The sequence below is a fragment of the Varanus komodoensis genome, unplaced genomic scaffold (assembly GCF_004798865.1).
Source record: "Varanus komodoensis strain SLA01 unplaced genomic scaffold, ASM479886v1 scaffold81, whole genome shotgun sequence".
NCBI lineage: Eukaryota > Metazoa > Chordata > Lepidosauria > Squamata > Varanidae > Varanus > Varanus komodoensis.
In genome coordinates this window covers 2502394-2528905 of record NW_025336495.1, presented here as the reverse complement: position 1 = coordinate 2528905, position 26512 = coordinate 2502394, and the positions used below count along the sequence as shown (strand labels likewise).

Below are 26512 nucleotides of genomic sequence, written 5' to 3'. Positions count from 1 at the left end.
CGCGGGCAGGAAGGACGGAGCTGCAGCCGCCGCGCGCCCGAGGGGGAGCGAGCGCCTGAGCGAGCGAGTGAGCGCCTGAGCGAGGCAGAGGGAGGCCGGCCGGCGAGCAGCCGCGCCGAACCGCAGAGCCGCCCGCCCGCCCGCGCCCCAGCCCCGGCCCCGCCGCCCGCCTCCGCCTCCGCGCCGCTCTCTGCAGCCTCGGTCGGGAGCCGCGGGGCAAGCGGCTCGCTCGCTGCTCGCGGTCGCCGCCCCGGAGGCCGAGCGTCCCCCGCCTCGCCCGCCGCCGCCGCCCGCCCGCCCGCCCGCAGAGATGGTGGACCGCGAGCAGCTGGTGCAGAAAGCGCGGCTGGCCGAGCAAGCCGAGCGCTACGACGACATGGCGGCCGCCATGAAGAACGTGAGTCGCCCTGCCCGCCCAGCCCAGCCCAGCCTCGCCTCGGGCCCTTCCCGGGGGGGGGCGGCGCTCGGCCCTCTGGCCGCCCTCGCGCGGGCTGCGGGGGCAGCGGCTGCGGGGGGGCACGCATGCATGGGGGGCGTGAGTGCCGTTTCCGGGGGGCGCTTTTCTCTGCTTGGGGGGGGAGTGGGGTGGGGGGGGCATCTTCGGAGGGGAAGCCGGCGGTGGGCGAAGGCAGCAAGCCTGAAGAGCGACTGGGGTGGGTGGGGGGCTATTGGGGGGTTAATCCTCGATTATGGAATATGGGTGGCTTTTATTCTTATTTTTTGGCGGGGTGGGAAGAGCCAGAGGGAAGCGGGTAGGCTGGGGGGGGGTCTTGCAAAGGAGCTGGACGAGAGAGGCGTTTTATTCATTTCTCCTTCGCCCTCCCCCCAAATGGAGAAAAATTCCCTTAAATGTACTTCTCCCCCATTTGTCAATTCGTTATGATTTCTTCTCATTCTCTTCCCTCCCTTTTACTAGTGAATTTATTTGGATTTATTATCCCCCCATTTATAAATTGGCATGGATTTATTACTATTTTATCCCTCATTTCCTCCCCAGGAAAGTGCATGGATCTGTTGCCATTCATCTGCTTATTGGTGCATTTGTCTCAATTTAGCCCTGTTTTCTTCCTCTGTCCCATATATGAATTTGATTAGTGTCATTGCCGTTTTTTCCTGCCCGCTGCTTTGAAATCTGCTTAGGCTTGTTCCTGTTTTCTCCTCCCCTCCTCTCTACATCTGAATCTGCTTAGTTCTGCAGTCCACCCTGTCTTGAACTGCACAATGACCCATGACTGGAGAAAAGGCTCTTCTCAGGATGAGTCATCCTTTTTGGAGGTGGCAATGAACTGGCCCTCACTGGAGAGCGATCCTTTGCAGCACAGAAAATGCACATTTGCCCTCCCATTTCCTCCCACCTGGCTGGCTGGCTGGCCGGCCGGCCGGCCACCTCCCCAAATGGCTTTAGGGAGTGCAGGCAGAAATGGCCTTGAGGGCCAAGGCGTGTCCTCCTCCTCCTCCTCCCCGCCCCCCCCCTGCTCTGCCACACCTAGAGCAGCATGGTGGGGAGGATGGAAGATTCTTTCTTCCCTGCATGTGTCAAAAGGAAAAAGCCCCTCTCTGGGGCAGGTGCCACGGCTAAGCCCCCCTCCCCATTCTGGGCACACATCCTTATTGTTCTCTGCTGTCTGCGACTTGATAATTTTTGCAGAAAGTGCAACTTTAATGAGGTCAGAAATAATGATGTCGTTTGTTGCAGAGGTGTGTGTGTGGGGGGGGGCGAATGGATCTTTCAGGGTGAGACTATTGAAAATGCCCCTCCCTCAGACAGGGCCGGACTTCTTTCTCCCCCCTGCTGCCCTGTAAGCTGCTCCTGAGGGTGAAATGCCCCTCTAAGCACCATTCTAAAGGAAGTGCCCCTCCCTGAGGGCAAAATCCTTTCTTACACATGCTGAAGAAATACTCCCCCCTCCCTGATCTAGAGAAACAGTTTTTAAAAGGTCGGCATCCTTTGCCTCTATTCTGGAGCCTGTTACACTGCCAGGTGTCTCATTTCTCCCTTTGGGGTGCAGTACGCAGGCTGAAAATACCCAAGCAGCGTTCCCCCCACCCCCCCGTTGCCTTTTTAAGCTCTTCCACGAGGTGGAGGCATTTGGGCCCCTCTTGCTGCCCTGCCCTGGCTGCCTGACAGGCACAGCCCCATAGCGTTGTCTCGTTTCCTCGGCCCTGCATGCTGCTCTGCTTTATCATTGGGCCTAGTGAAAAGGGTTTCTTCCATGCCTTGAGAAAGAAGTGGTGGTGGGGGGTGCTGCGCTATTTCCGCACAGCACCATGTGGGTCACCTGTACTACTGCCCCTCCCTCCGTGTCACCATATTGTAGAAATGTTAGGAATTCTGTAAGGCGTTCCGTGCGGATGCTCAGTCCCTTTCCCCTTCTCTCCCCCGCCCCCACCCTGCTGGTATTTGGGCGGTGCCACTCCCTGCCAGCCCTTCCTGTTAATTCAGCTATCATGCCCACGTCCTGCCCCCCACAGGCCACCCCACCCACAGCCATCCACCATCCCCTCCCTCCATCCGCCTCATGACAGGACAGTGAGCTGCACGAAGATGGTGCCTTAGACAAGCAAAAGCACTATCTCAATCTTCTATTCCCTCTGTTTCCCCTCTAACACTGCAGCGGGGTGCACGGGAGGGGGGCAATGAGGGTATTCCAAGGAGGAGTCTCAGTGGAATCTCTGTCCATGCAGAAATCTTTCCTTTGGTTCTTTCTTTCTCTCCACTATTACGTGTCCTTCTCCCAGACATCTGGGGAGCAAAGGAGCTGCATGTCAGGAGTTGTTCCCCTTCCTTAATAAAATGCTCATCTTCATCTAGGTTACTGTGTTAAAAAAAATGTCTGTTTGGAGATTTGCTCAATCGGAAGCAAAATCCACTAATGTATCTTTCAAATTTTTAAAATAATAGCTGATCATGGAACATGGTTCTTAAATGCTGCAAGTCACTTATTATTTTTTAAACCCTGATCTGTTGAGACAATCCAGTAAGTGTAAAGGAAATCTTTGATCTGATCTTGCAAACAAAGCGATCGTGGGAGGCAGTATCAAGTCATTCCAGAAGATTCTGCATTTGTCATATTGCAGAGAGGCTAGACTGGGTGGAGAGAGGGAGGGAGGGGTTGCTTTTAAAGGGGAGAACAGTTCTTTATATTTGCCTTGTTAGTCAGGTCTGAGCCTTTAAGAAAAATTGGCGTGGCCCTTCCTCTGATGGATCGTGAATACTGATCTGGAATTGTCGCAGTCTGCATGGGATGCTGCTGTTCTCTCGTTGCACCATTTTGTTGTAACCTTGTGTGTGTCGAGCAATGGGGCTGCCAGACCTCGCTTAGATGAGGAGGAAGATGATATAAAGGGGATGGGAGGGCGAACGGGAGGGCGAGAATCAGCATCGTGGCATGATGGCACGGGGTTAATCTTTGGCAGCCCATCTCTGCAGTATGATTTGATGCCAATAATTGCTTACGGATCACGCAAAGAACCAATGCATGCAAATAATAAACCCCGCATATTGCAATCCATACATTCCATATTCTTCTCTAGTAGCGTTTCTCCAAGATCCGTATTGCTTGCAGATGGGATTTTTCCTTGTCCCTTAGCAAGAATTGTGCCTCATAGGAAAGTGTTCACAGGGTGCTGGGTGTGTGAGAGCAGTGGAAACATTAATCATCTACAAAACAGCCTCAGATATTACAGAATCCTCACTTGAGCCATTAAGAACTGGCTCTTTGGGAGTTTGTACTCCTCCTCCAGCTAATGCAAAGATTTGTAAACCCATCTTCATGGAATGGACATGGTTATGCTCCAGCTGCTTTTTGTTCCAGCTGCTTGAGCTCCTCTCCTATACCATTTTCCTCCACCCCAAATCCAGCTGTGTGGGAGACGTAGGAACTCACACTCATTTCCGTAGCAACAGAATGATGTCACGCGTAACAATAGAAGCTGCAGTGCACCCAGGTGGTAGTGGAGAGAGTACGAATGGCATATGTCCAAGGTAATGCAGAAATGTTGGTGCACTGATTGAATTTGGATTGGCAACTTCTCTCCCAGAGAATGGGTGAATGCCTGATCTTTTTCAGCTTCTACGACAGATACATTTAATTTACTGAATGTATTTTGTACTTAGATCTTCATGACAAAAAGGGAATAGTTATTAAGGTTAGATCCCTTTCATCGTTTATGGAGCGTTAGTCTTGTTGGCTGATGTATATTCATTGGATTTTCATCCTGCCACACATTCTCCATAACTGCAGTAAAAAATGTGTCCACATCATAATCTCATTATTCAGGGCCCTTGACTGCAGTTTGTGTTTAATTTCTTCATTAGTTTGATTAATATGGGCACCCACAACTGGGATTTATTGAGGATTTGATACCACATATTCCATACAGTGGTGGTGGAGATGTGCTCAGATAATTATATAAAGGAGACAGCACAAGTAGAACTGGCTGGATCAGATAAAACACTCACCCTGTTTAGCACCCTGGTTCTTGCAGTGGTGACTCAGAGACCAAGGAGATGAGGGAAGTATTCTTGCTGCTGGTCCTCAGCTGTTGGTATAATTCCAAGGCATGATTCCTCTGATCCAGGAAGGGGATTATTGCTATTGTGCCTAGTGCATTCTGTTGTTTGTAGAAGACTTGTCCTGTTCTCTGGGACAGGAGTTGGCAGTCCCAGCTCCCGAGTCCACATGGTGCTTAGAAGACTGGACTGGCACTGGTAGGATCTGGATTCCATGAAGCTGAGCTGGGTGACTCAGGGCTACTGATGCTCAGCCTGGCCTAATTCTATTGTGAAAATGAAGTGGGGCATGAGGGTTCTGGATGATGCCTTTGTAGGATTTTCTTTCCTTTGCAGGAAAACATTGGATTATAAATACCATAAATTTCAGAGTATTGCTTTGCTCATCACTGTGCATATAATGTGCAGATAGGGAGGGTCAGAAATGTGGCTGTTCTTTGGGCCTACATTGCATTTTCTGACTGGCCAAATACTGATGATTACTTACTCCCCCCACCTTTTTTTTTGCTGAACTGGCAAGACCATGGCATGTGCTGTCTTCATATCTGGCTTTAAGAAGTTGGGTTGTGAAATATTGTCACAGTACTACCATGCCACTATGCTGATTCTTTAATATCTATTTTTATTCTTTTTTTAACATCTTGCTAGTTAAAGACCATAAGAAATATGTCTTAAGGCAGACTTTCTTGGCCTGGAGTCTTCAAGGTGTGTTAGATTCTAATTCCCAGCATGGCTGAAGTAGTTGTACTCCCACACAACTGGAGGGCAGCCTGCTGTTAAGGTACATCAGGGATTAATAGGGTTGAGAAATGCTGGCAGATTAGAAGGGACTAGTAAAAAGCCAGTGGAGGAGCGTTGATCCACTTTGTGTAATTCCAGGTGGAATAGGGTTTCTGATTCACCTGATGCAGAATAGACACTATCCTGTGTACACTTGCAATTAAGGATGGTTTGTGGAAGAGCTTTTAAAATGGGAAGGCTTTCCCTAAAGTTACTGTCAAGCCCCTGGTGCCAAGGCAGGGATGCACTAAGCATATTTCTGTAATGGATGCTTTTGTGTGCTCCTCCCAGATCAACTTTATATTATTATACAGCTGCCTGTAGCAGGATGAGTAGATCAATACCCATTAGTTGGAATGGAGACAGCATCTCTGGAGACCAAGCTGTGCCAATTTCTGGTTTGTAAGAACTAGATGATTATCTCTATATAACGGCCTTGGGTACTTGCCTCTTTATCTGTTCCATCCTAGTAATTATTTGGGATTTATTCAGATTTCAGCTGAAAGGGCATGATAAATTAAGGCCTTTATTTTTAGTGGCTCCTTGTAACAGGAAAGCCAGTCACTACCAGCTTTGTAGGTTTTCTGTACTTTTGCCTCTTTTGCTTACGTTATCTCCCAAACAGAAATTAATTGTTTGCATCTTTTAGACCACAAGGAGATTAACATTTACTAGGCATTCATGAGTTCTGTATCGTAAGTCAGCCTCTTGATTCAGAGTCAGCAGACCTTAACAACCAGACCCGTCTCTTGAACGCATTGTACTGCTCCCTGCACCCAACACTTGAGGAAAACGACTTCCTAGGGATGCTGCATTTCCTTCCTTTGGAAAGAGAAGTACCATGAAGCCGTTTTTGAATGTTTCCCTGTAACCAAGTGTCCAAAAGGTAATAATAGCATGAGGGCAAAGTGTGATGTTACAAGTGACCTTTAATGCACCATCCACTGACAGGGCTATAGATATTCAAAGATAGGCTGGAAATCTGCCCTTTGCAGCTACCACCCCTAGTAGTATTTGATGGAAAGTGATCATCCCTGGCTATGCAGACTGGGTTGAGTTCTTGTCAGACTAGTAGCCTCCATCAACTTGGGACAGATTTTTGAGTTGAGTGGCTTCAGAAAGTGTAGTAAAAGCTAGATTTTAAAGACTGGCCTGCAACTAGGCTGCCTCCTCTGTCATCCCCCCCCAACGCGCCCCCCCCCCTTCCCCCCCCCCCCCCCCCCGGCCACCAAATGCATTTGCTGCTAGTAGGTACCTAACCTGCTGGCCAGAGAAAGGGTTCCTTGCATGGAAAGGTGAAATAATGGCTGTCCAGGTCTGACCCCCAGATTTTCTGCCACTGTGGTTTGATGCACAAGAGAAAAGAGTGCATGTTAGACCACATTGCAAAGTCAGCTGGATCTGAAAAGGAAATGGATGAATGAGTGAACCCTTTTCCATGAAGGGAAAGAAGATGAGAAGCTTTGCAAAATGAAGTAAACTAGAAGGGCTTTGTTTAATTGCATTCACTTGTTAGCATTGCATGTTTAGGTGTTGCTTATCCTTGTACGGTAGGTGAGTCCTGCTAGCGTGCTTAAAGAACTTGGCATTCGGATATTAGAATGATCTACAAATAAATTCTGTGTATAATAGTAACTTCAATGAACTTGAGGTGTGCAATGCAAAATGATTTAAACCAGCCTTCCCAGATCTGGTGCCCGTCTTATATTTTGGACTTCAGCTCCTAGTGGCCCCAGCCTGAAGTATTGGGAGTTTTACTTCAAAACATTTGGAGGACAATAGGTTGGGGAAACAGAGGACTCTGTTTAACAAGTGGGCTAAAAGTCTGAAGGCTTCCTGGTTTTATAAAGTAGCTTACAGATTTTTAAACCAACCGTATATTTGGCTAGTTGGAATTAAGCCCAGTTGGATTAAGTGGTCCTTACTGGCAGAGAAGAAAGTATGGCAGTGGTGGGCACAATCTGGAAGGGCAGAGCGTCCCACATTCTTCACCATCGGCTGAGGCAAGTGGACATGGTAGGCTTAAACGTTTTTATTGCGAGCCGCCCTGAGGCTTTGTTGCAATGGGGGCGGCATAAAAATGTTTATTTAAAAAAAAATACAAAATCTGGAGGGCAGGATTGCGGCCTTAGTGACTTTTACAATCACAGCCACAAAACGTGTTAAATAAATCATAGAAATCTGCAGGTTCTGAAGCTATATTGTAGGATAACTAGATGGTGTTGAGATGCTTCAGTTCTAAGGCAGGAGCTTCTAGACAACATAGTGTTTAGACTAGGGAAATGCACTCTCCTGAAATGGAGTGCATTGGCCAGCCCTGCTTAGCCACTGAGACCTGTTTGGAAAGTTGGTCCCTGAACATACTGGCACTTCTATTCCCATTCTGTCCTCATATTTTACTCTTTGGTGGCATTTATCCTGCTTGTGTACCTGCTGTGTTCAGTTCTCTTTTAATGAATCTTCAGATGAAGAGAAGTTCCTTCCGTGAGTGTATTAATTTGGGATTAGTAAGACGCTTTGCCTTTCCATATCACAAGAGGATGTCAGTTTAATTCCCAAGTGCAAGCTTAGTGAGAATCGGTGCCGGTGTATTTCTGTTTCAAAGTGCAAATTCACGATGTGCTGCAGCTCACAACCTGGTACAATTTGGTTTTTAATCAGAAGAATATCCACGTTTGCTTCTGGAGCAGCCTTTCCTAAACAGATGCCTTCCAGTTAGCCAGTGGGGAAAGATGCTGGCAGTTGAAGTCCTGAACATCTGCATGGCATCAGGTTGGGAGGGGCTGTTGTAGAATCTTCTTTGATTTATATCTACTTTGGTTGTCCTCTTGGATTATGTGCTACAGCTTTGTGCAATCTTAGATATTTCTGTTTGTGCCTACAGGCTGTGTAGTGTTGATTCAAATGGCCTGTTGCTACAAGGCAAACACTTGAGAGTTGCTAGGAATCTCTGGACAGTAATGCGGAAGAGTGCCTGCTGGGTAAAACTTGTGCATATACAAATTAGACTATGTTGTACTGAACAACCAGCAATCCGAAAATGTTCAGTGGTGACCATATTACAGATCCATCTGCTACGTGCTGGTGCATGCGTAACCACGTCTGTGGAGTAAGGCAGAAGCTGCTGTCTAAAGAGAATCACATTGGCTTTGGAACTGACCTGCATTCTGGCAGTGAGGTCACCCCTTAAAGTGTAGTCATGACCAGTTGGTTAAGGACAGATTCCTTGAGCAGCTGACTCTGAGGTTATGGTGCTTCGGCAGCCAAAAGGGCAGCGTATTCTAATGGTGCCCAGTGCTGCCTTGCTTACATAGAAACACCCAAATCTGGGTGGTCTCTGAAGCACAGCACGGCTTCCAACTAATGATCCAGCTCGCAAGTGCTGAAACCAGGCAGTTTGTAGGCTTAAAATATTATTAGGCCACTAAACATGGTGTTTGTGGGCGCATTCTCTCCCCTTCTCCATAGCAACCCTACTGCTTAATTCCAAGCTTTAGCAGAATATGCGTTTTCTTCTGCCTCTTTCCTGAACCTTGTCTTCCTCTTCACACTTTTGCACTCAGCTCTTGTATGCATTGAACTGCCTGTTCCTAGGAGCCTCCTGCCTCCCCACCCCCCCTTCTCTGTTGGGTAAGTGTTTGGCCGTTCTCATGAAGTAGTGCAGGATACAGGGAGCAAAACTAATGCCTGTGCCTCCCTGCCCCCAGTCCTCTGGTAATGCACTTGCTGTTGGATGGGTGGTTGTGAGAAGAAGATAAGAAAAGCCATTCCTGATCAGACCAAAGGCGCATCTAGTCCAGCACTCCGTATACATGGTGGCAAAACAGCTGCCCACAGGATGGGTGCAAGACCTGTACTGCCCAGCTCCTCAGCCACTGGGGCGTGCAGGCATGCCGCCTCTGGTGAAGAAGGGGCCCCGTGGCCAGCAAGGCTAGTAGCCACTGAAAGCCTTCTTCCTTGTGAATCTGCCCAATCCCTCTTGGCTGCCATCACCACCTCCCGTGGCAGCAGATTCCACGTGTGAAGGGCTTCCTTTTATCTGTTCTAAACCTCCCATGGCATGACCCTGGGTTCTAGTGGAAAACCTCTCCACTTTCTGCACTCCATGCGTTATTTTAAACACTTCTATCATGTCTCCCCTTACTTGCTTTTTAATGAGCTGAGCAGTCCAAGCTGAACAGTCCCAGTGGTCACAGGTGCTCTTCATAGGTGAGTTGCTCCGGCCCCTTGATCATTTTTGTTGCCCTTCTCTGTACTTTTTCCACGCAATGTTCAATTGCAGGTAAGGCGACCAGAACTGGGCCCAATATTCTAAGTGTCGTCATACCAAAGATTTGCATAAGGGAAGTATGATGTTGGCAGGTATTCTATTCTATTCTATTCTATTCTATTCTATTCTATTCTATTCTATGCCTGGAGCTTGCCTTCTTCACAGCAGCTGTGCCCTGGGATGACTTTTTCATCAAGTTGTCCACCACTGCCCAAGATCCATTTCTTGCTAAGTCACTGCGACTAAAGCCAATACTTGAACTTGGGACTTTTTGCTCCAGCGGACAGGTAAATTCTCTTTGAAGGTTACCTTTTTGGCCTGAGTTGTTTCTACTTATATTGCCCCTGTTTGAATATCACTAAAGAACCTCACATAGCGTGGTATGTAGTTTAGGTTTTTTCATCCGACTGAAAAATTATGGTTGCATTGCACCCAGGGCATTAATGGAGAGGAACCTCTGGTCTCCACAGAGATGTCATGTGACTCAATATAGCTTGCCAATTAACTTTTTGCAACAATCATTCTTAATATCTTCTGAAGACTGGTGTGTGTGTTGTTCTAGCTAGTATTTACCAGAAACCAAACTGCAGCTGCAAGATTCCCTGGTGTGTGTCTCGTCTCCTGGAGAGGGGAGGTTGTGTGGTCCCTGTTACAGGACCATTTCATAGCAGCACCCCAATTGTAGAACTCCCTCCCCCAAGTGTCCTTTAGGAAGTTGGTGAAAGCAGCTTTATTTCATTCAGTTTTTCAGTCACAGCTGCTCTCCATTATTATTAATCCATAGCTTTAACATATTTTAGTGTTATAAAATGTTTAATGTATTTTAGCCTTTGTATTTTTTCTGTAATATACTCCCTTGAGCACTCAGTGAGCAAAGGCTGTACAGGAAATATTTTAAATAAACTGAGTAAGCATGTATACCTTTCTTCATTGGTGCTTCCCCGCCCCAAAACCACAATGATGAGAACTCAGGCACTATCCTGGTGGTATTCAGTATTCAAACACAAGCAGAAAGAAAATCTGATATGTCCTTGGTCCAAGATGACTTGCCTGTCTGAGGGAAATGGGGGAAACCCAGTAAAACATGGAAATACATTTTCAGTATTTTGTGTCTGAGAGTTAACTATGCTGTACTTTTGCTATCCAGGTTTGGGCAGGCTGGACAATTTGGTTGCCATTTGTGGAATTCTAAACAGAAACTTGATCACCGGCCTCTTTTAAACTGGAAATTTTCTGGTGATCTGAATTTAGTTTTTGGTGGGTGGAGAAGGGAGAGATCTGGTTTAGGATGTTTGGAGTGTGCTTTTCTGGGTTTAGCATATCTTCCACCCCTGCTCTGCTCACAAGAAAACTTTGAGCTCTACATCTCTTTTTTAACCACTGTATAAAAAAAGTGTTTCCTATGGTTGTAATTGTTTATAGGCAGATTATAGCATCCACGCTTCCTGGTTTTAGTGACATTGTATCCATTATTTTGCTAACTCATAACATAAAAACTTTTTTTTTTTTTTTTTTGGAAATTGGAAGACTTTCCATAGAAATACATAGGAATAGATAATCTTCCGACAAAAGACAGTCTTGAGAATATAGCTGACCAGAGAAGCAGCTGAGCTCAGGAAAAAGTTTGAAAGCGAGAATGGCTCAAAGGAGAGCAAAAACTGCAGATGGACAAAGGTTGGACCTTGGGGTTCTCAAACGTTATAACTCCAGGGTCCACCTGAGAAAGCTGAAAATGACTGCAGCCTCTTAGTCACAAGGTGGTGGCGAGGCAGGGTTTGGAATAAGCAGCTGTTAATTGCTCATCACATGTTCTGGAAGTATCTAATCCCACATTGAAAACTGCCTGATTTTCTCTGAGGAATGTCCTTGTAGCAGGGCAATTAATCACCTACTTTCCTCAGGGTAAGTTAGGACAGGCATTCTCAGCTTCCCCATTTCAAGAATTTCCTTTGCCAGAGTGCAAGTCTAAATTTCCAACATGGTGCCCACTGGTGCCACTGTGTCTGTGTACATAGGAAATTAAGAGGGGTGAGCCCAGTGTACAGTGGGCAGCTCTTGGCAGGCCCACTGAATTCCCGGCCATTACACATCCCATAAACTGCTGGGATGCTGACTAGTCTGTCTTTACATATTTTCTGGTTTAAAGCCTTTCAGAGTCTGCTAAAGGAACTTAAGAGGAGAACCTTGGGGCAATCATATCTAACTTTCATGCGATGTTTCTTCCCACGTAAAAATGAACCTTGTACAGTGCGTGTGGTGTAACTGCATGGTGAGGAAGGCGCCGATATATTTTTCAGCTCAAGTGTTCAAAGGATATAATAATTCTCTAGCATTAAGTCACCTGCAACCAGCTTCAAAACATTAGTCTTGCTATTAATGTATCTGGAAAATTAGATGTCCGACCATTTAGTAAGTCACAGATGAAAGCTTTCAGTGAGGTCATGTAGAACTCTGGGGCCGGTTGGATAGAGCAGACGCTGTTTAAAGGCCATGGCATGGTTTTCTGGAGCAGTGAAGCAAGGTCTAAGTTTGGATAACTGACTACATGATGAAGTAGGGGGGGGGGGGGAGAGGGATTTACCACAGATTATATATATAAATCTGCCATTTGAAGGTTGAGAAATGCTTTCTGTTCAGCTCTGCAGTAAATTCCCCTTCCCCTTCTTTCTTTAAATACAGTTTCCAGTCAGAATCTTCATTATTCCTGTACAATAAATATGTCCTGACTCATTTTCCGTGTTTTCTAAGCAAGTAGAATTGGGGCAATCCTTATTTTTATATTCGGGCAAACTGTCTTGTGCTTGTGTCTTCTTCCTTCTTCCCTGTGAGGAGATGATAACCCACTTTCAGAGCACTGGGAGAGGGAGGGGCACCTTCTGAATCCCTGTTTTCAGAGTACTCTGCTGTTCCTACTTCGGCTGGGGGGGGTGGGGGGGCTGCTCCTTGAGCTGGTGGATGGGAACGCTTTTTGAAAGTTCCTTGCTTGTTCTTCACTCTTCCTCTCTCTGGGAAGGGCTTGGGATTGGGAGGAAGGTGGTGGAGTGAGCTGACGGTGCCGCTGCCCCACTGCGGGTTTATGCGAACCAGCCTCGGGTGGGCAACAGGGTTGCCTGCAGGTTTCCTTCCCTGCTGATTGCCGCTGAAACGGCCGTGATTCTGCTCAGAGATGGGGCTCATTCTCTTTGTATCTTGTTTTGTAGCAGAACTGCTAATTTTGCCCCGAAATAGAGCATCTGGGGGTTGTTCCCTACATGCACCTTGTTTCTTGGTCAAACAGGGCCCCAAACTGCGCCCTCCCTCCCAAAAAAATGCTTTTAGGCAGAGAAATACGACTCTTAGATGTTGCCTGTCCCTCTGATCTACCTTGTTCAAAAAGAGTTCAGTCATAGATTCGTGTTTGAGACCTCAATTAAACTCCCTGTTTGGTTACAAAGGCCACTGGGAGATCTTACATGGTTCATCCTCTTAATAGGCCAGAACATTTTGTCCAATTCATACCATACTGTTCCATATAAATTCCCTTGACCAGGAATCTGATAAGTCAAGGGAAGGAGGTCTAAGCAGTGACTCCCCTCCACTTTGCAGCCCTTTTCTTGCAGCCTGAGGCACTCAAAACATTGCAGTGCTGGCAATGAGGCCCTTGTTGTGGCATTCCCCCTGAATTTAGAGGTAGCAGTACAGCTAATGGTCACAGCTGAGTCAGTGCTTGCTTTGAAACAAGTTTCAACTTCTAGGTTCCTAGTTAAGATTTCGAAAAGAGGCTTCTGCAGCAACACATGGGAGCTGCTACCTGACAGTGGAAGGCATTAATGCAAGAGGTCGGTCCTCGCTTTTTCTCTTCCAAATGAAGTAAACTAGTTCACAACACCTGTGCTGGGAGCAGGCCTTGCTAGAGACAACTTACGTTTTTGAAGGATGGTGTGACAGCAGGGGCTGTCACATCACTTCATCAGAATGGACTGCATTGATTCAGTGGTGCAGAACCTTGGGCTGGCTCTTAGGTTCTGGGTTGCCTTAGTTGGCATGCCTCCTTCTCCTGGCCCGACCGCCGTTTCACCCCCAATTGTTTAGTGGATTCCTGGATTTCATACAGCCTTATCCTCTAAAAGTTTGAAGTGCATCTTTGAATGTTGAGCTACTGGCAGATGGAGCTTTCCGCCAAAGCATGCCAGTGTCTCGGCCCCATCTTTTCTGCCTTTGGTCTTACCCACTGCTTGTAATGTACCCTCTGAGAGCTTTTCTGAAGCACATTTTAGCCCTCTGGCCGGAATTGGTTCTGCACCCTTGTTTTGATAGGAGCTCTGCGGTTCAGGGAGAGAAGGGTCAACATTATTCATGCTTTCTGGTGGAAGCATTTGGCCTGCCTGGTCTGACTCACGCCTCTGTGCCTATTCCTAAATAGATTAGGCCTTTGGCCAGGCCCTGACTCTTAGCCTAATCTACTTCACAGGGTGGTTCTAAGAATAAAACAGAGAGGGAGGACCAAGGAAGAAGATGGGATGCCAGTGTAGTAACAAACATAAAATTCCTGCAGACCTTGGAGTGTCTCCCCTCATGGACCAGTTCAGCTAGCCGTGCTTTTAAAAACGCCTGACTGTAAGAAGTCTGGTCAGTATTGTGAAAATAAAATGGCTGTGGGAGAAGCCCTTCTTCCAGCTACATACACCTGCACTCCAAGAACACGGCTGAGGTTTCAGCAGAATGATGCCATGTTGCATCACTCCATTGCCAAGGAACCTGACGTTCACCTGCCGTGGGTGATGTGCCGGTGCATGGACCCTAAGGCAGGGAGAGGCTTCTCGCTGTTTGTCGAGGAACCCCTTCCGTGCTGCCCCACTGGCCAAGGGCAGTGCAGGGCACGGGGCTTCGCCACGCTCTTTCCCATTCCCTCAGTGCCATCCGAGCAAAGCTCAACCAGTGACCAAGCCCGAGAGGGACTTGGTGTGGCAAATTCTTCCAGCTTGAGTCCCTTCCCTCTGCACAGTGCCCCGTGGCACCCAGCCAGGCGCCTTGCCTTTGCCTCTGGTGCCGCCCCAGCTCCACCACTGCAGATGGTGGCTGTGTTCGCTTCCTCCCCGGTCACAGCAGCCACTCCCCTGAGACTGCAGCCCAAAGAGCCCTGGTGGAGGGTGCGCGGATCGGATCCTGCCAAGCGGGAGTGGCAGGGAGCTGTGGAAGGCCTTGGGCTTCGCACTGAGGAACCTCTGCATAGTCCAGAGGCCTCCGCAGCAGGTTGTCGCTTGGTGTGCCAGTGCTTAGGTGGCAGATGCAATTTCTCATGAAGCTGCGTTCTGTGGGTACGTTGCGTCCAATTAAAGCAGGCACCTTTGCCTAAGTGCTGAGCATTGTGGGAAGAGGGGAGAAGTGTTTTTCACTTAGTTTTATGTGTCTCGGAGCAGAACTAAAAGTACAGGCAACCAACGTACAAAGAACAAAGAAACCAGATTTCGATATGCCCAGCAGCTATATAGTGAGGCTGTCACAGGAACAGGAGGGCATCAAGATAAAGCCACTGGGTTTTTCAGTTTTTGCTTTAAGAAACATGTTTCCATTTCTACTACAATGTATATTGTGTCTCTCTAGACAAAATAGCCACTCAGGTGAAACAATATGGAATAAGGTTATGCTTCATATCATACAAACTATATAAGTGAAGTGCAACTGAATGATAGAAATAAAGGCTAGTGAAATGGAAGAGCAGAAAGGGAAAGGGGGGAAAAGCAAAGTCGGGGTTTAAGATGCTTGGTGGAGGAATTGCACTCGTGTTAGCTTCAGAGTATGAAGTGAGGGGTCTGCCCTAACCTTTGAAGAGATTATTTCATCCTCTAAACATCATTGGACAAACCCCTCTTCTTATCCCTGCTAGCTGGATTTCTGCCAGAAGCCGAGCATATGAGAAACGTCCCCTTCAAAGATGGTGCTCCACCTTGGTTGTTCAGGGGCCTGCAGATGCGGGGTGGGGGACAACCTGGCCGGTGAGCCGCTGGCCTCTTGCATGACTTTCCAAATGGTCCCAGAAAGCGGGGAATTGCTCTGAGCTCATTCTTATTGAAGCTTGGCTGCAGCTCATTGGCATGTTCTGCACCATTCAACCTGCTGAAGTTAGAGCTGTGCCCACACACAGTCCTGTGTGAGCTGGGGCAGAGAAACAGCGCACAGCTCCCAGCATGCCCTGGGTGGCCTGAATTTGCATCGGTTGTGCCCTTATGAAAGGAAAGGAAGGATGGGTCCAGGGAACTGGCTTGTAATGGTTGGGGTCTGTGAGAATGGAAACAATATTGTAAAAATGAAAGATTCCCTCAGAAGCATGAATGGGACCATTAGAAGCATAGGTTAATCATGCCAATGATTTTGAATCTGCTTATTCCAAGCTGTATATTCCTTGTGCAGGCACCTGATAGTATGGACAGCAGTTGATTTTGAGCGGGTTCCCTGCTCAGCTGTCAAACTCTCTGAGTGACGGTGGGCTACTCACTGTCCATTTAATCAACATCATATTGTGAGGATAATGATGGTGACACACCATGCGCCCCCTTGAGCATCTGGAGGAGAGCCACGAGGCAAGTGCCTCTTACGACAGAGGCAGGATTTACAAAAATACCTTCCACTTGGTTATAAATTACTAACACTGGTACTCGGGTAGGTGGGTTTTGATAAGCTCAGTTGCAAGGTTGCTGTGGACTCCCAGCTCTTCCAGGGTCTGCTGACTGCCACAGGGCTGGAGAACCAGTGACCTTCTAGGTGTAGTTGAATTCCCAGTTCCCATCAGCCCCAACACGTGTAGTATAATGAGAATAAAGGATCATCAACCTCTGAAGCTTTTTCATTCACTTGGTAGATATCCAGATGACTTCCAGTATGGTTTCTGGCCTTCAGTCATTTCACAATAGCAAAACTAAACGTTTCTGTCGAAACAAAGGAAAGCCAGCATAGATTTTGTGTGTGGAAAGGCCAAGAGCTTAGTCGAAAGAAAAAGTCAAGCTCACAGTCTCAGAGATTCTCTTTATCCTCCCTTAAGCCTGAAGTTCTCCTTGCCTATCCCACTGAGCCACAGTGGCAGTGCTGGGTTCCACCTTGCAGGTTAATTGCAAAAGCAGGTTTCTGCCCATCTGTGCACTAAAGTGAAGGCCCAGAAAAATAAGAGAAAAAACTGTGCTTCTTGTAAGGATTGTTTTTGTTTGTTGTTTTTTTAAAAGCCATTGAACTGCTTTGGGTTATGAAGTACTAGCTTTTATACTGATAAATATTTAAGATAGGGTGCTTATATGTTATATACCCAGCCTTTATTCCCCACAGCTGATTACTAAAGACAGTGTGAAAAGACTTTTATAGAATATTAGGGCTGTAAAATTTCTGGAGGTAAAGAAGCCATGGGGAGAAATGTTTTTTAATTGCTTATAAGATTCCCAGCATAGTTATTTCTTCCATTCCTTCTGGAAGTGATAGATCTTTCACCAGTGGACATTTAGGGGCCCGAATATAATGTGACACTTGGTGTTGTCCCCCCCCCCCCCGATTCTGTCCTCCTCATAGCCAGCAATTACCCTTTAATCTGAAGCCCATGTGTGGGAGAGGCACTATGCTATTGTCACCAGGCACAGCGGAACAGCATCTGGGTTATCTCCCCCAAGTACGGGTCTTAAAAAAGGGGGGGGGGCTTGAGTCTGTAGAGCTCACTGCTTCTTTTTAATTAAGTTCTCGACTAGACCTCATCATGGAGAAAAGCTGCTTCAGCTCTAAAACTTGTAACTGGTGCCACTGGAATGACCCCTCTCTGTCTAAGAGGAACTCCGTGACCTGACATGTGGCTTAGGTATGGGATCCACATCACCACTACAGACAGACTTTTGAAATGAGCAAATAGTAAGATGTTCATTAATGGAAATTATTTACAAAGCCAAGTAAAATGTCACCCCTCAAATAATAGGCTGGGATTGCTAAAAGGGTCTTAATGTCACTGCGGTCTTTCCCCCAGAAATAAAATGTCAGTGGGTGGCTTTTCTTTCAGAGGAGATTTTCTTACAAAAATAGAACTACAAAAAGTCCTGTTTAGGAAGGAAGACTCAGTTCTTCGGTTTGACTTGCTTTGTTAAATCTTTCCTTGGCCACCTCAATCATTTGACACCATTTTCAGAATGTAGACTTAAATGTGTCCGTGATGTCCTGAGTTTTTTGTTTTTGAATTTATTGTTGTTGTAGATACTGCCTGTGATAAATCTTCCCAAACTAATCACTCATGGGTAGGAAATCATGGACAACAGTTACCACTTTAATAGTTCCTGAAATTACAGCAAAAATCCCCCTTGAAGGGAATTAGTAACAGCATCTCTTCAACAGTCTTAGCATGTTGATCTAGTGAGAGAGATTAAATTACAACGAGCATGGCACTAGGCATGGCCAGTTCCTTTCCGGTTTCAAAGTTCAGCAAACTGAATCTTAGAATTAAGAGTTTGGGGTTTAACATTCTGATTGGAAGAATCATTTATCTGGTTTATCGTTACCCCACTTTCACAGAAAATCAGCAGAACCCTTTCGTAATGGGACTTTTGCAAGTGAATATGGAAGCATTACAAAGATCCTAGCCATGCAGCTACCTGTAACACAAAATACCTACTTTGTGAAAGTTTTGGTGTCGCTTTTCAGTTAACCCTGCCTTACTGTGGCGTCAGAACCTGAGAGTCAGCCTGTGGTCAGTTGCACTGTGGAAAATGGTCAAGATCTCTTGTTTTCCAGTAAGGCTTGATCCCAAACAGGAATGAAGAGGGCCCTCTTCAAACAACCGCAGAGCAGCCCGACTCAGGTGTGTTGGTGGTTCAGAGAAACAAGCCAACTTCAAACCATGGTTTATCAAGAAAGTTTGTTTCCCTGAACCATAGGTAAAACTAATTGCAGTTTGTCTAGCTTGGGTATAACAAACAGCACTTAGTTTAACACATGGAAGCAGAAGTTTCTGATCATTAGAGCTGCATTGGAGGGAGATGCAGAATCACCTGAGGATCATTTAGTTGTGTCAAACCACAGTTTAGTGCTTGGTCTGCAAGGCCATTCCTTCTCAGCCCTGTTTGCTGCTAGTTAATTCTGCTTGTTTTTCAGCTCCATATCGATGTGCGGCACACTCACTCCTCCCTTCGCTTGTAACCGGAATTTTCCATTGCAGCGCAAGGAAGGAGAGGATCCAAGCTGATCCTGTGTTCTGCTTGGTAGCTGGTGGAGGTGCAGAGCACCTCCTGTCTTTTTTGGTTCCTAGGAGTTTCTTGATGGTAAAGGACAAGTTCAAGGGACAGGGCTCAGTGTTACATGGAATTCATGTTCTGCTAGGATAACAAACATGCCTCCTGTCAAAGTTGGGAAGTTGCTGGAAAAGGGTGAAAATGGTGCTTTCAAATCAAACGTGCTCTGAGGCTGCCAGAACTGAAGGTACTGGGGGAGGCCCTGTCCTGCTGGTGGGTGTCCACAGTCGCCTACTGTGTGAGCACATCACCGACAGATGGGCTTGGGACTGATCCAGCCCCGACTGCCCTTGCGGCACTTCACGATGCAGCCACCTGGCCAGGATGCCTGTTGCTGAGTATCTGGTCCCTCGATGTGAATGCTGACGTTCTTCCTCGGTGCTTCCCGGAGTCATTAGGCAAAGCCTTTGCTGCCCAGAGACTGATCCCAGGAATGAATCTGGAAAGAATGCAGGAAGTGAGTCCCTGCAGAGGGGGAGGGCGCAGACGAGGGGAAGGGGTGCCCCCTGAAAACACAAACGCCTGTCTTGCTGAACATCCCGCCCATCCACAAATGTGGGCTCGCCTTTTCCTTAGGAGATATGGACCCCATGCTTCAGGCAGCAGCCCGCCAGCATGGCCAGCACAGAAGTAAAAAAGAAAATCGGTAACATAACCTCTGCTCTTCTGTCACCCTCCAGGCGTGTTGGCCTGCAGTCCCTTCGCCCCCCGCCAACATGGCCATTTGACCGCCTAGCCAAAAATAATAGGAATCTTTGTTTGTGCACATTTGGAGTGCTCCAGATGGGGAAAGGGGAAATGGTATGAACACATGTGGCAGAAATACTAGCGTGTACGGCTGGAGGAAAACAGCATTTTAGAAAAGTCAGTTTGTCTGGGCAAAGCTCCCTGTGATATTGCTGCACATCAGGGCTCTGGAGTTGTGAAAACTGCCGTCAGGGGCCTCCACCCACCCACAGGGACCTGCAAAGGGGTCTCACGGAGGCACATCTGGTGATTCCGTGTAATTTCCCTCAGTGAATAATTCTTTTCATCCGGGTGAGATCCTCTGGCATTTTGCACTGAGACACAAAGGAGCTTGCAAAGCAGTGAGCCGAGAAACCTCCCAGGTTGAATGTTTACGCAAGGTCAGCCTCTGGCTCCGCTCACTGCTGACCTGTAGTCATTACTGGTTGGAGGCCCAAAATGCTTTCTCCCCCTGGAGTGGATTTATCGACAGCCACAAGCATTTTTTACTCTCAAGGTCAGCCAAAATGTGCCTCGTCCCTCTTTGCATTCGTGTTCTCATGGCATCCTTTTAACTCATTGATGGGCACTCTGTGTGTAAAAGAATCCAGTGGGCACAATCTGCTAAGGACCTCCCTCTTTCCTTGGCCAAGGCAAAACGGAGGTGCTGGATGGGCTATGGATGGAATGTAAATGCACACTTTGAAGTATAAGAGGTGATGCTGCAGTGTTTTTGGTAGAAAGGAGAAATCGTTAATCCATGCATCTCCCCAGCATTCATTCATTCATTCATTCATTCATTCATTCATTCATTCATTCATTCATTCAGAACATTTCTATGCCGCCCCATTCGCAAAAAGCCTCGGGGTGGCTTACAAAACAATCATACAGTTAACCTTAAAAATCCGGAGACATCTCGACACAAATATAAAAACCCAATAAAGAAATACAATCAACAATTAACAATTAAAATAACTTTCAAATAAAAGGTCTTGACCTGGTGCCGAAAAACAAATAACGACGGCACCAGGCGGGCCTCACTGAGGAGCGCATTCCAGAGGTGGGGTGCCACCGCAGAGAAGGCCCTCCTCCGGGTGCTCACCCTCCTAATATCTTTCATGGAGGGTTCCCGGAGAAGGGCCTCTGCTGCTGATCTCAAGGGGGTGAAGACTTTGGGATATTTGGATATAGAAAGGTTGGCCTGCTGCTGTTTCAGATGAGCCTTAGAAAGCTCAACATGTCGCTGATGGCAGATGTGTTTGTCCTACGACAAGCATTGCCTACGAGTCCACCTGCATATCAGTCAGAGTTAATTTGTGGCACATTAGCAGCTGTGGTGGGCAGGCATTACATTGACCCTGTGAGAGCAGGAGTCTGCAGATCTGCTGCTAAGTTGTAGAATCTGGCAGGTCATGTTGCTCGGGTGCTGGTTATTTATATACGAAGCGACCTTTTTCCATTAGCTACTATCCAGCCCTTAAAGGGCCAGGGATAACGTCAGACAGGGTTGCATTCCACAGTACCGTGAGGCTGCTCTGGCCCTCTTGTCCCCGAATACCCCGGATCCTTCAGAGATCTCCCAAGCGGCCAGGATGCCTTCTTGTACAACTCTGCCCACCTAAGTTTGCGCATGGCTGCAGCATTTTGCTTCTCGGCAGACACCACTAGTCCAGGAAAGTGCCAGGAAGCATGGCCCCCCGAAGCACGGCTGAGGCTGCCTCATTAAAGTAAGCCCAAAGAGTTTTCTGCAGCCCTGTCCAAAGCAAATTAGCAAAAGCCTTAATTGCTTCATGGCCCAAAATAGAGAACTGCTGCGTGTACAGTTCCTGGAGGGGGAGAGTGACATTCTTAAATATGATACCCGTTTGCCTTGTCATTGCAACAGTCCTATCTTGGTGCTTTGGCTGGAGGCTGCGGGTGGCCTCTGCTGGTATCTGCCTCCGATTAGGGCGTGAGGGGAAGTACGTGCAACCTTGAATTTGTGCTGCCAAGTCACCCTTGTGTTCCACGTTGCCAGACCACCGTTGTTCGGCGCACTGGAACACAGCCTCGTTAGCAGTGTGGAGAGCCAGTGCGTGCCCTGGTGTGGTGCATTTCTGCAAGGGCTGTCGTGCGTTTGGCTTGGTTTTTCTTGGGTTCACTGGAGCCATGCACCTCTCCCTGTTAAAGCCTGCTGCCTGCCCAGGTCTTGGGCTGGCAAGACTTGGGTCGCTCACTTACAGCTTTCCCCATTCCTTCAGACAGTGGCCGCATTGCCTAAGATGGCCGATGGGGTGTGTTGGGCACTGGTTTGCCCCGCGCAGGCACACTGTCTGTGCTGCTCCTTTGTAGCTTGTCTCAGGGTGGCTTCCGTGCCCTCTTTGCAACAGAGCATCCCCCTCCTTTAAGACCTGGCAAGGCCTTTCCAAATGCCTCAGGTGTTAGAGTCTGTCTTTGCTTGCTTGCTAGTGGCAATTTCTTGGGGCTTGTGCAGTATAGCTTGAAAATCATCGGGCTCCAGTGGTACCCCCATCGTTACTGCCCTTTCAAACAGCTCTGTTTGCCACATCTTGGGAGCATTCCTCTCATCGCCATTAGCATATTTGTCCACGCTGGCTGGCTGTCTTCCTGTAGCCTGTGCGGTTTTGACTTCCTGCTGCATTCTTTCAGGCTTGGGTTCTTCTTTAGCTTTCGGCATTCTTTGCCCTTCAAGAATCCCCTCCAATAAGGCATTACTAGTGTGGCTGTATAAATACGATATGGATCTTCGAAGCCAGTCCGCTTACATCTGCCTGTCATTCCACCTCTTTGTGCCCCCATGCCTTGAGACCGTGCATTTTGACTGGGCTTGGCAGCTAGTGGCTGTTTTGAGTAAGCTGCTCAGGCTCAGTTTTTTTCCTGAAGCAAAATGTGGTTCTTTCTGTATATACAGTTGTGGCGATTCTTACTAGTAATTTAAACAACATGTACAACCTGATTCCCATAGTGGAGGATACTAGAGATTTTTCCTGCTAGCCCTCCTAATTAAATTTAGCTGCCCCGTCTCAATTTGTCCTTCAGCCTAAGGCTCTTAACATTCTCTGTCTCTTGTTTGGGGTACTGTTGTGTTTGTTCAGGACACAAAGCTTACAGTTAAGGCCACATGTTCATGCTGAGAAGGTCAGCTACTGTGGTTTCTGCTTTTCTAGTTTCTGAGCCAAGGACTGGTCCTATTCAAGTAGTCAACATTATCACTCCCTTGAACCTGTGAAAAGCTTCCCCCTCCTCTCCTCTCCCTCTCCTCCAGAAACTATGTTAATGCTGCGTAAGTGATGCCACCTTGGCAATCCAGAATCTGGATCTGCTAGAACACGGTGGGCAGGAAGTAGATCCCTGCATTTTGGGGACACCAGCTCCCAGAAGCTCCTGCCAGCATGACTAATAGTCACAGGCGCTGGGAGCTCACGGCCATCCAGACAGCTCTGTTCTGTCAGCTCCTGTGCCAGTGGCAGCTGGCGAGCAGTCGTGTGTATTGAGCTTGGAGAGCAGCAAACGGCTAAAGGGCCTGTTGTGTCATCCTTTCTCCCATGCAGGTGACGGAGCTGAATGAGCCTCTCTCCAATGAGGAAAGGAACCTCTTGTCAGTGGCCTACAAGAATGTGGTGGGGGCCCGACGCTCCTCCTGGCGAGTCATTAGCAGCATTGAGCAGAAAACCTCTGCCGACGGCAACGAGAAGAAGATCGAGATGGTGCGGGCTTACCGCGAGAAGATCGAGAAGGAGCTGGAAGCCGTGTGCCAGGATGTGCTCAGCCTCCTGGACAACTACCTGATCAAGAACTGCAGCGAGACCCAGTATGAGAGCAAAGTCTTCTACCTGAAGATGAAAGGGGACTATTACCGTTACCTGGCTGAGGTGGCCACAGGGGAGAAGAGGGCGACCGTGGTGGAATCCTCCGAGAAGGCATACAGCGAAGCGCATGAGATTAGCAAGGAGCACATGCAGCCAACGCACCCCATCCGGCTCGGCCTGGCGCTTAACTACTCTGTTTTCTACTACGAGATCCAGAATGCTCCGGAGCAGGCCTGCCACCTGGCCAAGACGGCTTTTGACGATGCCATTGCCGAGCTGGACACCCTCAACGAGGACTCCTACAAGGACTCAACGCTCATCATGCAGCTTCTCCGCGATAACCTAACGCTCTGGACAAGCGACCAGCAAGATGACGACGGTGGAGAAGGTAACAACTAGACCCCTCGGATGGACTGGCAGCCGCACGCCGATGCTACTACTGCAGTCTTCATTTTTTTTCCCACGAGCGGGGGGGAGGGGGTCAGGGGTGGGGGAAGGGAGAGGAGTGGGCGACCTCCTTGGGAGGCTCCCCGCAACCTGTCTTTGATTGCCTCTTTGACACTTTTGCCAAAACACCACTAGTGGAAAGTCAGGCTGATTGTGCTGGTATGGAATGGAATGGCAGCCACACAATGGCCTATGGACTGTTCTGTAGATTATTAATTCAAGGGGAGCTGTCTTTAAGTTATCTTAATTGCTAGACATACATGAAGTTGACGATGACTAACTTGAACGGAACGGCCCTCTTTTTTGTCGCTTGATTTCTCATCTTTTCTGTTCGTTTGTCTGTTGGAGAAGCAGCTCTGTTCCAGTAAGGTTTCCATCCATCTCTTTTCATTTGAAATTTCATGCAGTTTGTTCTGTTTCGTTCTGCTCTGTCCTGTCCAGATCCAGCTGTGCCCCTCCTCTTCCTGCTTCCCACTCCAAACTTTGGAGCAGCCTCCCTCCCTCATTATGGCAGAATTTCAAAAGTGAAAACCCCAAACTCATAAAGAAAGAACCAAAACGAGAGAAGAGCCCATCTGCGCTTTCTTACAGAATTGCTTAAGATTGCTTGCAGTATTAACACTAAATTACAGTTTACAGTATTTCTACACAACAGCCATATTTACATCAAGCCATTGATTGTAAGTTGCTTTGCTTGTTCTTTCTGGCTGGCCCATCTTCCTCCAATTCCGCCTCCGTGGATTGGCATACCCACCCTAGTCGGTTTTCCCTGATGCCTGGATGCTGCCTGAGGGAATGGCCCATCCTGCTCTAATTCTTAGCTATTTTAATAGATGCTTGGCAAGTGGCTGTATAAAATGCCAGGAATCCAAAGCAGAAGAGGGTTCAGACTTTGACTCAGACACAGGGAAAGCTGCTAAAACTTGATGCCGCTTGATTAAATGCTACTTCAGGTCTGTATGTCTCATATGATGTTTGGTATTCTCCGAGGTCATCTTGATTTTTCCCTTTTTTTAAGAGGAGGGGGAGGTAGGTGTCATAGCCCTTTCCTTTGGGAGCATTTTGCTGATAACACAGCTTTTTCTTATTGTACTTAAAAATTATCAGCAGATCTCTCATTTTTCTCCCTGTTCTTCTCTGGAGTTGGGACTTTGGTCTGCCTTAAATCTGTGACACAAGTAAAACAATTTGGATCAGTAGAGAAATCCACAAGATAAATTTGTTCCCAGTGTCCATTTTAAAAACACACAGACACACCTAAATTTTAGACACTCTAGAATGCATAGCATAAAATAGAATCTGTGCTTCTGAAAGTATTTTCTTGGGAGTATAATTCTATAGTGGATCAGCAAATAGTCCATCATCGCCCTCTTCTCTCCCTTTTTTCTCTTTACCAAAAATCATGATTGATGGAAAATCATTGCTGTTTTCCTTCTTGAATTATGTTTTAGTACGTAGCTTTTGCTCATCAGAAGAAAGCTCCACAGAAGAAAACTGGCCACTAATGACTCCTGTCGTGCAAGCCACTTTTGTCTGCCCTTGTGGAAACAGGTCTTATTTGACATGGTGGAATTGTAGTCTTTGTCACTCTTCCTTGCTACAGTCAACCTGGGCGATGTGAGTTTCTTTAGGGGTCAGCAGTCCCCAAGACAAAGTTTTAAATGGGCTGATATTGACAAAATGGCATTAAATCCGAATCAGTGCACCCCATGCAGAAACATTTTTTTTAAAAGATCATAATCATACTTCGTTCTGCGTGACTTTTCGTTCTGGGCCACCTCAGTCTAAGTGCCGCGCCAGCAGCCTGATTCTTGCTCACAACTTGAGTACTGACTGAAACCTCTCGGAAGCGTTACGGACTGGAAGGACATTTTAGGCTTCTCTTTTAATTTGCAGTCATGTCGTGTGAGCAGTGTGTGTCCCTGGCTTTGATTTGAAAGTGGTTTACTGGAATTACAAAACCTTTCTTGATTTCCCCCCCTCCCAGCTTTTTGCTCTGGCTGCTTTAGGAAAACTTTATGCAGGGGAAAAGATCGCACAAGAGGGCTAAATATGGAGTGGGGGTGGGGACTTGCAAGCAGCTTGAATGGTTTCTTTCGATTTTTTCTGTTCAAGAAATGCACTTGCCTATGATAACTGTCTCTTCAGTGAAATGAATAACTGCTCCATTACTCTATTGATACAATATTGTGCATGCTGGTGTTGTATTTCTATAAAGTAGCTTGGCATTTATTAACTTATACTGTAGATGTTATGTATTCCTATGACAATAGTCTTCAACAATTTTTTTAAGGTTTTTTAATTTATTTTATTTTTCCTTTTTGGGGGTAAAGTTTGCTCTACCAAATAGTGATCGTAACAAAACTGATCTGTTATGGATGTTGCTATAGTGACATGCAATTATATATGATTTTGTTTTTTAAAAAAGGAAAGCAAAAGAAAACACCAGTGTTAGCTTAATCTTAATGTCTGGTGTTCGTCATGGTGAAATTATAACTATTACAGTGTAGGAGAAAAATTACTATGTTCTTTGAGCCTTTGTTTGTGCTTTTCTGTCATGTTATGCAGTGAACTCTTTTTAAGGTCTAATCAGTGATTATTTTTCCAACTCCGTGTTTCTGTAAGGAATTATTTCACACACGGACCATTCTTAGCAGTTTTCCTCAGTGATGGAATATCATGAATGTGAGTCATTATGTAGCCGTCGTACATTGAGCAAATAAACTTACAGATCTGA

General features: G+C 47.1%; 1 protein-coding gene across 1 annotated transcript; it reads left to right on the top strand.

Annotated features, from left to right (window-relative positions):
- The first annotated feature begins 286 nt into the window (after positions 1 to 286).
- Positions 287 to 26512, top strand: YWHAG (tyrosine 3-monooxygenase/tryptophan 5-monooxygenase activation protein gamma). The gene is made up of 2 exons (XM_044456072.1): positions 287 to 397; positions 23071 to 26512. Exons 1-2 carry the CDS (start codon positions 311 to 313, stop codon positions 23725 to 23727), a joined length of 744 nt encoding a protein of 247 aa, XP_044312007.1. The 5' UTR covers positions 287 to 310; the 3' UTR covers positions 23728 to 26512.